This window comes from Vulpes lagopus, chromosome 7 (genome assembly GCF_018345385.1).
Source record: "Vulpes lagopus strain Blue_001 chromosome 7, ASM1834538v1, whole genome shotgun sequence".
Lineage (NCBI taxonomy): Eukaryota > Metazoa > Chordata > Mammalia > Carnivora > Canidae > Vulpes > Vulpes lagopus.
The window spans coordinates 5,109,145-5,119,351 of NC_054830.1; the positions used below are offsets into that span (position 1 = coordinate 5,109,145).

The 10,207-nt window shown below is 60.0% G+C and overlaps 2 protein-coding genes across 3 annotated transcripts in view; both read left to right on the plus strand.

Annotated features, from left to right (window-relative positions):
• MYO1F (myosin IF) overlaps positions 1-1,919 on the plus strand; it is a 35,132-nt gene extending 33,213 nt beyond the window's left edge. The window contains exon 28 of the mRNA XM_041764666.1: positions 218-1,919. Within this exon, the coding sequence (XP_041620600.1) occupies positions 218-294 (77 nt within the window). The 3' untranslated portion in view covers positions 295-1,919. The remainder of the gene's footprint in view (positions 1-217) is intronic.
• A 2,184-nt stretch (positions 1,920-4,103) lies between these two features.
• On the plus strand, positions 4,104-7,889 carry ZNF414 (zinc finger protein 414). 2 transcript variants are annotated; one of them, XM_041760515.1, is made up of 8 exons: positions 4,104-4,251; positions 4,983-5,295; positions 5,629-5,736; positions 5,851-5,956; positions 6,500-6,843; positions 6,924-6,974; positions 7,427-7,600; positions 7,694-7,889. In XM_041760515.1, exons 1-8 carry the CDS (start codon positions 4,249-4,251, stop codon positions 7,765-7,767), a joined length of 1,173 nt encoding a protein of 390 aa, XP_041616449.1. In that variant the 5' UTR covers positions 4,104-4,248; the 3' UTR covers positions 7,768-7,889. The 2 variants fall into 2 exon arrangements, with proteins under 2 accessions (XP_041616449.1, XP_041616450.1); XM_041760516.1 differs by having other exon boundaries at positions 4,137-4,251; positions 4,983-5,057; positions 7,211-7,889.
• The last annotated feature ends 2,318 nt before the right edge of the window (positions 7,890-10,207 follow it).

Below are 10,207 nucleotides of genomic sequence, written 5' to 3' on the forward strand. Positions count from 1 at the left end.
ACGAGAGAATGGTCTAGAACATGGCAGAGTGTGAGGCAGCAGCAGGAGAAACCATGCATCCAGCCGCCCCTCCCTCCCTTCCATCTGTTGACGATTCTCTTTTCGGAGTCTGCCTTCTGCCACGCCAGTGGCGATGAATAAAACAGGCGCGGAGCCAGCACGAAGGCTTTCTCCTGCGTGGGCTGGACGCCGCCTCACACTCCCTTCTCGCCCACAGATGCCTCGGGCTGGTGGAAAGGCCGGCTGCATGGCCAGGAGGGCCTCTTCCCAGGAAACTACGTGGAGAAGATCTGAGAGGGGGCCCGGGTTCGCCTCCTGCCTGCCTGCCTGCCAGGGAGCCAGGCCCTGCCAGCGGGGGCCTCATTCTCCTTGGCCGAATTAGCCAGAAGGTCCAGTCCTGTGGCCTCCAGCCCAGGCCCTGGTCTGGGGGTCACCACCGCAGCCACCCCAGGGCCCTGGCCTCCCCCATGTCACATGCGTTGCCTCCTGTGCCAAACAGGGCTAACAGCAGAATCTACCTCCCAAGCTGCCTCATGAGTATAACTGAGTTGTGTCCTGTCCGCAAAGTGCCAAGCACAGTTGGGGGGCACCTTAACAAGTGAAACCTCCCTCCTTCTGTCATCACTGAGGCAGTAAACCTTTGCCAGGCGAAAGCGTGAATTGATTTACTGAGCGCTAAGCAGGGAACTACCTTCTCACAACGCTCTGAGGGAGGAGCAGCAAATACCCCAACTCAGGTGAAAAACCGGGGGCTGAAGTTTTGTCACTTGCCCAAGATCCCACAGAGCCAAGCCTTGAACTCGGGTACACCCCCACCCCACCTGTCCCAAAGCTGGAGTTTGTCTCACCTGCCGGCTCACCCACTCTTGACCACTTGCGTCCCAGCCTTCCTTCCTGCAGAAAATAGTCTGGTGGGTCCTGTCAGCTTTGAATCTGCCATCCCCAGACCCATCTGGGACCTGGCTGGACCCTGAGGAAAGAGGCAGGTCCCACATGGGCCTTCACAATCCAGCCTGGGCCACCTCTGGCCCTTGTCCCCCATCCCACATCTGGGTCTTCTGGGCCCTCCCTCATTTGGGCTCAGGATCGGTTCTGATATTCAAGGGCCCTGGATTTCTGTACCTGTTTCATGGGTTTAGGGGGTCAGTCTGATGACTGGTCTCCCCAGATGTTTCCAAGCCAGCGATGGAGTCTGAAGCTTTCATATATCCCTGCAAATGCAGCCAGAACTGCCAGGGGTTCTTGCCATGGTCTGAGCCTAAATATCCCGACTTTCCAAATGGATACCCACTCTGTGCTCAGACCCTCAAAGAGCAGCAGATCTGGGAGACAGAGGGAGCCAGACCAGGGGTGGGCCAGAGAAGGACAAGGGGCTGGGGCAGGGGATGCAGAGAGAGAGTGGGCATTGCTGGAAGACCCAAGAAGGAAGGAAAGGGGTGGGGTCAGCAGATCTCCAGGGCAAACAGCACATACAGCGAGCTAGGCCGTGACAGGAGGACTCCAGGCAGGGCAGCCCCGGTGGCACAGCGGTTTGGCGCCGCCTGCAGCCTGGGGTGTGATCCTGGAGACCTGAGATCAAGTCCCACGTCAGGCTCCCTGCATGGAGCCTGCTTCTCCCTCTGCCTGGGTCTCTGCCTCTCTTTCTCTGTGTCTATGAATAAATAAATAAAATCTTTAAAAAAAAAAAAAAAAAAAGGAGAACTCCAGGCAGAGGACACCTACCCACCTGGAGAATGGGAGAGGAGGTATAAGAGAAAGACTGGCCAGCAGAACTTTCTGCAGGATCTGAACCTTCTTTTGTACCTACCTTGGGAAGCAGAGCACAGCCAGGGGGTGAAAAAAAAAAAAAAAAAATCCCAAGGTTGCATATGGGTCTCAACAGCTCTTTTATTAGCCAACCATTGTACAAAAGCATCTAACCAGTCCCTTGGATCTCTGATTTTCACCCCTTGGTTGCCCAACCACCACTGTGTGTGTGTGTGTGTGTGTGTGTGTGTGTGTGTGTGTTTCCCCACAACACTTAGATGTTAGGACAGGCTGGGGAGGAAATGCGAGAACCACCAACCTCATCAGCTGGGCACTTCCCGGTGCTGAAGAGGAATCAGGGTTTCTACCTCCCTTCTCTGTCCCTGAACTCACCATGCAGGCTCCCTGCCCCCCTGACATTTTGGGGTACAGCCCTGGGGCCCCACTGCGTGGCGGTCACCCCATTTACAGGAAGTAGGGCCTTCTGGGCCTCACATCTAGGTTACAGCATCTTCAGACTGCAAACCTCAGAATCACCTTGGCTCTGCCCACTCCACCCCCCCACATCCTGTTGACTTAGAGAATTTCTTAAGCAAGGCCCCTCCTCTCCCTTCCTTGGGTCCTGTCCTTCTGAAGCCTCCCCCTACACTTCCCCAGATTGCACCAACCTCCAGTCCTCACACAAACACACCTCTACCCTGAGTCAAATGACCTGGGCTTTTTTTTTACATTAATGAGTTTTTAACTGTGTTGATGATAATCAAAAAAAACTCCACATTTTTTAAAACTCTAACAGCACAAAATATGAAAAGCCATCTCTCCCTCACTTGAAAATCTGTTCCCTTCCCCAGGTGTTTTTTTTTTCTTTTTAAAAGATTTTGGGGACCCCCAGTGGCCCAGCAGTTTAGCACCTGCCTTCAGCCCAGGGTGTGATCCTAGAGCCTCGGGATCGAGTCCTGCGTCAGGCAGGGCCTGCTTCTCCCTCTGCCTGTGTCTCTGCCTCTCTCCTCTCTGTGTATTCTCATGAATGAATAAATAAAATCTTTAAAAATAAAAAAAATAAAAGGTTTTACTTATTTATTTGACAGAGAGAGCACAAGCAGGGGGAGCGGGAGGCAGAAGGAGAGGGAGAAGCAGGCTCTCTGGTGAGCAGGGAGCCTGATGCTGGGCTCAGTCCCAGGACTCTGGGATCACGATCTGAGCTGAAGGCAGATCTTTAACCCACTGAGCTACCCAGATGCCCCCTCTTCCCAATTTTTAAATGTTTCCTTCTAATGGGATTCTCTGCACATAAAGGCACATAAGTACATCTTATCCACACAGATGGAAATACACTGCACATAAAGTCTATATTTGCCCAGAACTCAACAGATACCTCTTTTTTTTTTTTAACAGATACCTCTTGAATGTTAAATAATGTACTATAGAGACCTGAGATCAAAGATTCCCTTTACCATCCCCCAACTGCCCATCCTCCAAACAACAGCCAGGAATCAGATGGTGGACCTCCCCCTGATAAAAATACATCAATGGTGAGAATAGAAACCACACTCTTTTCCATGGTTCACAAGGCCCTGTGTGACCTTCCCTGCATCAAGTTCTCTGACCCAACAGTGAGCTGATCCCCTCACCGGTCCCTAAGACAAACTTGTCCCTCTCTACCTCAGGACATTTGCACAGCTATCCACTTCCCAGAGTCCCCTGACCTTCGATCTGCTCACACCTTCCTGACCATCCGGTTACAACTCAAAAGTCAACTCACAGAGAGGCTTCTCTCCCTTCTCTGTGTTTGTTTTTTTTTCCTTTGTGGCATTTAATAGAACTAAGGCGGTTTTCTGCATTTGTTGATTCGTTGTCTATTTTCCCATTTTAAAATGTGAGCAGGCCCCTGAGGTCAAGGATGTCTGTCCTGTTCATCTCTGGGTCCCCAACGCCTAGTACACAGGTGACGCGCTCCACGCAGGTCCACCCAGGGGTCTTCATCCTTAGGCTACACCTGTCCGAGGGACAGACAGCTTGCTTCCTGCCCCTGGCTATCACAGGGAGCCCATTACAACTTCAGAACTAAGTGCATTGACAATTTTGACGTCACTGCCAATTTCCCTCCGAAGAGGCTGCCCAACCAACACGACCTCTTCAAAAAGAAGAGCGGCTGAGAGCTGGTGGCTGGACGGGAGGGGACAAAGGTAACCATTTTGCAGACAAGAACAGGATTCTAGGCCGGAATCTCCGAGCTCAGGGTCTTTCCAAGGCGCCCTCCGACAAGCCCCGGCTCGGGCTCGCACAGACGCAGCGCCGCCTGCGCAGCTCCCCACGAGCGCCCAGATCTCAGGCCCCGCCCCCCGAGGGGCGCCGTGCGCAGGCCCCGCCCCCGTCTCGCGAGAGCCGGGAGGCGGAAAATGGCGTCGACGTGAGCGCGAGCCCGCGGCCGCCCAGGGAGTCGCCGCAGCCTCAGCGGGAGCCGCCGGAGCCGCAGGAAGAAGAGGCGGAGCCGGGTCGAGGATGGTGAGCGCGGCGCCGGGGGTGCGGGCGCGGCGAACCAGCGGGAACTGGCGGGGCGCGGCCCTGTGGCACGCGCAGCCTCCGGCCGACCCCGCCCCCACATCCGGGCACTCGCCCGTCGCTGGCTGTCACTTGGGGAACGCCCCACCCCCTGCTTCCTGGCGCGGCTGCGACTGGGCCACGCCCACCGGGCTGGGCTCCGCCCCTGGTCCTTCTGCATCCGGGGCCCTGGCACCTCCCGGTTCGACGCGCAGCTCCGGGCGGGCGGGTGGATAGACTTCGGCCCTCGGGTAATGCGTTTGATCCCTTCTGGCCCCTCCAGCATGTTCTAGCGGTGCCCTATTCAGGGCCCCACCTTCGTAGCCTTCGCCTCGCCCTCACCCTGTAGGCCACGCCCCTGCTGTGTCGGGGGGGCGGGGCGGGCATCCCCCTGTCCCAAGTTAGGGACTAGGGACTGCTTCTTCCATAGGAGTAATTCCAGACAGTCACCCCTTCTGCAACTGGGACCCCTCCCAGTGCCCTCCCAGAGGATGGGAACACCGGAGGCTCAATCCACCCTTACCCCCGTCCTCCCCGATGGTGACTCCTTAGAATGGGGTCTGACCTGGTGATGTCTTGAGGACATTCGCTGCTTCAGGAATGTTCAAAGGTCGGGGGGAGGGGGGGAGGTTCCCCTGGCTGGTCCAGGCCGACCTGGGCCCAGAGGGGTTCTCTCTGCCTTTTCCTTTCATTAGGAGGAGGAACCCTCGGGGCCCAGCCCCGACATGCCGGCCGCTGCAGAGCCCAGCTTCACTGAGACCGACAAGGAGGTGCTGTCTCCAGCTGTGGCCGCCGCGGCCACCTCTTCTTCCATGGGGGAGGAGACAGGCCCTGAACGGGCAGCCACACCCCCAGTGTGGGACCGCAGAGGGCCTGGGGGGACCCAGCAGGGTGGCCCCTCACCCCCAGACAGTGGTCAGCCTGGTCCTGGATCCAGCCTTGGCCCGACCAGCACAGTCTCTGGGACCAGCGAGGACCTGAGGCCTCCCAGACGTCGCCAACAACCAGGTGATCTGTGATGGAGCCTTCTGGAGGGTCACAGGCCTTGGAACAATAGAGAGGAGTACAGAGTATCTCCAAACTTGGGCCCCATCTAGAGGGAGTCACCATTTCCTGAACGAGCACCCAAGTGTATGCCAGGCTGTGGCTACAGTGATGAGCTAGGCCATCCCAGCCTCTGCCCTCCGGGAGCTCAGTCTGGTGGGGGAAGCAGATGGTAAAGGTGCTGGTAAGAAACCAGTAGGGTAGTTCCAGCCTCATCTGTGCCTCTCCGGGGCATAACTCTGGACCGCGTGGACGAGAGAACAGTGGATGACACCTCCCCTTCTGTGCTTCCTGCAGGGAAGCAGATACCCTGCTCCAGCCCTGGCTGCTGCCTCAGTTTCCCCAGTGTTCGAGACCTGGCACAGCATCTGCGTACCCACTGCCCACCCACACAGTCCCTGGAAGGTAGGGCCAGAGTAGGCGGTGGGGAGGCACTTTGGGGTGGGAGGCAGGCAGCGCCTCCAGGCCAGCCTCGGCCACCCCTCTCCACTCCTCTGTCCTTTATCCCTGTCCTGCCAGGCAAGCTCTTCCGCTGTTCCGCCCTGAGCTGCACCGAGACCTTCCCCAGCATGCAGGAACTCGTGGCACACGGCAAGCTGCACTACAAACCCAATCGCTACTTCAAGTGAGACCCCCCCCCATGCCGACTTCCACCGACCGGTCCAGGCAGCTCCTCCCACCCCTGGCTTGATTGCCACTACCTGGGGTCCAGGCCTTTCTCTCCCTTCCTAGTCAACAGGGAGGTGGGTTGAGTCTGGTAGTGGGCGTGCCCTCGGGCAAGCCCTGCCCTTACTTGCCCTGAAAGAGACCCTGGTTACGGGACCCCGGAGACCCGGGGAGGAGCGAGGAGCTTGGAAAGGGCGGGGCATACGTGGTGTGTTTGCACCCAGTCTCTCCTGACCCCGCTAGAAGAAAAGTGGCCACCTAAGTCAAAATTGAAACTTCCTTCCTCGTTTTCCCAGGGCAAGGACCCAGAGGGGTCCGGAAAGGTCGCAGCCACACTGGGGGGCGCTTAGAGCAAGCTTCTCCCCCCGCAAGTGGGGGATCTGTGATTTGGGCCTTAGGCTCCCTTACCTACGCCTGTCGCGCGGCAGCTCCCCAGGTAGCGTCGGATAGGCCCTACCCTCGTCCCCCAGGAGACCCAGCCCAGCCCTGTGCCTGCCCCCAGGTGTGAGAACTGCCTCCTGCGCTTCCGCACGCACCGCTCGCTCTTCAAGCATCTGCATGTTTGCGCCGAGCATGCGCAGAGCCCAGCCCCGCCGCCACCCCCCGCCCTCGACAAGGAGCCGCCGGCGCCCGAGCGTCCCCCGGAGTCCGACACCGCGTCGGCGCCGGGCCTGCCGTTCCCGCTGCTCGAGCCGTTCACGACCCCCGCCCCTGCCCCCACCGGGCCCTTCCTGCCCTACTTGAACCCCGCGCCCTTTGGCCTGAGTCCCCCACGCCTGCGCCCCTTCCTGGCCGCGGCGCCCGGGCCGCCCGCCTCCAGCGCCGCAGTCTGGAAGAAGAGCCAAGGTGAGTTGGGAACTGGGCGGCCTGAAGGGCGAGCCGGGCGCCCCCGGGACTCCTGACCTTGACCCGCCCGTTTATCTCAGGTGCCGGCGGCAGCCCGCGGAGACCCCAGGGCGGCTCCGACACGCCCTCAGGTGCGTGCAGGTGACCACCGGGGGAGGGGAGGAGGGGACTGCTGTCTGCGCCCTGCGGGGCCCAGGGGACGCCGGGAGGCAGTGTTGCCCGCCCCTTCCCAGGGGGCTAGAACTGCCACCCCCGAAATACAAGATCTTTGCCTTAAAAATACTGGCCCCGGAGCCTTCATCTGCGCCGGCGTTTCCGTGTAAAACCCGCGCCCGGTTCACCAGGCCTTCCCCTGCGGTGGTTCCAGGGATAGGAGTGGGGGATTCGGAGAAGCCCAGTTTAGTGCCCCCGATTACAGGAGGGAGCACGCCCGGGAGCACTTGGACCAGCCAGGCCAGACCAGCCAGGTGCCCGGGAGCCGACGGGGAGGCGGGAGAGGTCCGACCCGCACTCGCCCGCGTCCGCCAGCCTCGGGGTGGACGGGTCCTCGGGCCGGGACTGACGGGGTCCCGCCTGCCCGCAGGGCACGCGGCCCCGAGCCGCATCGTGTGGGAGCACACGCGCGGCCGCTACTCGTGCATGCAGTGCGCCTTCTCCACGGCCTCGCGGCCCGCCATGACACTGCACCTGGAGGACCACCGCGCCGTCGCCCCCGCGGCCCCGGGGCCCGGGCAGCCGCGCCCCGACGCGCCCGCGGGTAAGGCGGAGGAGCGCGCGGGTGGGGAGGGCGGGGCCCCGGAGGCGGGGGGCGGGGCCGAGGCTCAGGCGCCCCCTCCTCTGCCCCACCCAGACCCGGCCCCGCTCGCACCCAAGGTGTCTCCGCTGCTGTCAGAGGGGGACTGTCCGGTGTTCTCGCCGTTCTGAACCCCGCCGCGCGGGGGGGGGGGGCCGCGGCTGGACTGTAGGGTGTGGGGAGTTTTGTGATTTTAACGGGGCTTAAGATGGAGAGGGTGGGGGGACAATAATAAAGGAGGCGCGATGAGCCAGCCTGTGCTGTGTCTGGGTCCCTTGCCCCTCTGATGCACAGCAGGCCAGTCCAGCAGTCCTGGGGTGCTCGTGTCTGGGGAGGGGACAGGCCTCCCCTCAGACTCACTCCTGCCGTCACCTTAACGCTGGGCCCCCGGTCTCCTGCTCAGTTTTACTCCATCCAGCTGTAGTTGGGACTGCCAGCTCCCGTGTCTTGCCCCACCATTTCCAGAAACCAGGTGGGAGAGAACGTCACTTTTATTTGAGAAGTCTCGAGGGTCAGTCGGTAGGACAGGCTGGGAGGCTGGTCCTGCTGGAGGCCACACCCACCTCCCCCATCCTGAGGCCAGTGTGGACTCCCAGGTGACAGAGTTGAGGCAGTGGTGCCAGGGCCTCTGGCTGCAGGCTTTGTCAAGGGCAGGCTTTGTCACTGCCCTCCAGACCCTCAGGAGGAGAGCCGGGCAAAGCCTGCCCCAGGGAACCTGAGCTCCCTCCCTCCTCCCCCTCCCGTCTCAGTCTTCCAGCCACTGCCATCTCCTCTTCCCTTCCTTTTTGAGAAATCCGTACTGGGTCAGGGGTTAGAACCTGGGGCCACACTGCTGTCCCAATGCTGTTGTCACCCAAACCCAATGGGCCAAGCCTACCAAATTGGAAGTCTTAGGAGCCTTGTTGGCAGCCGCCCTTCAGAGGCTCCTCCTGCGTCTTGCTCCCTTACCCCCCTGGTCCCCAGCCTAGGTCCCTGACCCTCTTTGCCCTCCTCAGGCACCTGAAGCAAGCCTCCTGCCTTCTTCCCCAGTCTGAACACCACTGAAAACATGTGTCTTTTCTCCCTGCCTTCAGTGGCTCCCCACGGTTCTGGATGAAGACCTTGTTCTAATAGCCCACAAGGCTCCATCGTGAACCTCCTCCAACGCCCCCATCCTCAGCCTCCTTGAGGTTGAAGAGCTCCAAGCTCCAGAGGCCGTTCTGCTTCTTCCAAAGGGGAGGTTGATCTGAGTGCCCTTAGGATGGGCGCACCTGCATCTGGGGGCCTGACTGCCTGCACAGCCGCCAGAGCTCTCACAAGGGGCTTCCTGGCTGCCCTGTCACTGGTGGGGTTGTAGCCGAGACTCCGCTGGCTCAGGCCAGGGGTCTGCTCTGCCACCAACTCTGGGCCCACTGAGGTAGTATCACTCAGCACCTGCTGTGGGGCAAGCTGGGATATCAGGGGGCTTTGGGGCTCCAGGCCCCTGAGCTGCCCTCTTCCAAGCCAGAAGCCGTGGAACCAGGACTTTGTGACCCTGGAGAAGACTCAACCTCCCTGCATCTCACTTTGCTAGTCCTTAAATGGGTGTCACTATGCTTAGCCTCTGGAGTCCTCGTGAAGGTTCAAAGAGGGCCTGAGGAGAGAGGGTGGGGGCTTGGGAAATGTTTGTGAGTGATTCACGTCACTCTAGCCACCAAGCCCATCCCCCCAGCAAAGAACACAGGAAGGAGGTGGGGTGGGATCAAGGGGCCTATTTTACAGCCAGAGAAGATGAGGCTAGGAGGGTAAGATGAATGAGCCGGTCTGGCTGCAGTTCAGTCCCTGATTCCGTACCACCCTAGAAGCTGGGGATGGTTCCCAGCTATAAGAAAACCCAGGCACTGAGGCCCAAAGGGCACCCTCCCCTTTTCCCACATCTCCAGGGCTGTGGCACTGCAACCTGTCTCTGAGGTACCAGAGTCCCTTTCCCCATCAGGCCGGCCCCTCATTCAGCCACCCTCAGATCTAGGCAGTGCCACTTCCCAGTCTCTCCGGAGCTTCCCAGAGAGTCCCAGAGCCATCCTGGTCCAGGTACCCCACCCTACTTTACCCATGTAAATGCAACAGCCCCTCCCCCCAGCAACCTGAAACTGCCCAGAGGCCCAGGGACCTAGATCCTGACCTGGCCTGGGAACCCTGCTCACTCCAAAAGCAACTGCCTACTGTCGCCCCCTACCAACTCATGTCCAACTTTTTCAGCTCCACTGGGAAGTCTGCTCCCAGTGTCCCTCCTGGGCTTCTGCAGCCCCTGCCCACCCTCAGGTCAAACTGGTCCCGTAGAGGGCTCCCCTCCCCCAACTATAAGATACCTGACCGCTGAGTCTTAGGGCCCTGGCTCCGCCCAGCAGAGGGCGCCCGGGAGTGTCAGTCTTGAAGGGAGATGGTGCCATCATCCACTTAGCGGGGCTGCCCCAGCGGGAAGCAGGCTGATGAGAGACCGGGTTTATGATGACCAGGCTGACCCTCTCCAGGTGGCTTACAGTCAGCTGAGTCCGGCCAGGTGCCCGCCCACCATCCTGCAGTTGTCCAGCACCAGCCTCGTCACCGGACTGG

Bases quoted from the DNA above. Each gene is read 5' to 3' on its own strand.
- ZNF414 (XM_041760515.1), top strand. The intron at 5,296-5,628 runs GTGATCTGTGAT...TGCTTCCTGCAG, and splicing joins CAGACGTCGCCAACAACCAG to GGAAGCAGATACCCTGCTCC. The intron at 6,844-6,923 runs GTGAGTTGGGAA...CGTTTATCTCAG, and splicing joins AGTCTGGAAGAAGAGCCAAG to GTGCCGGCGGCAGCCCGCGG.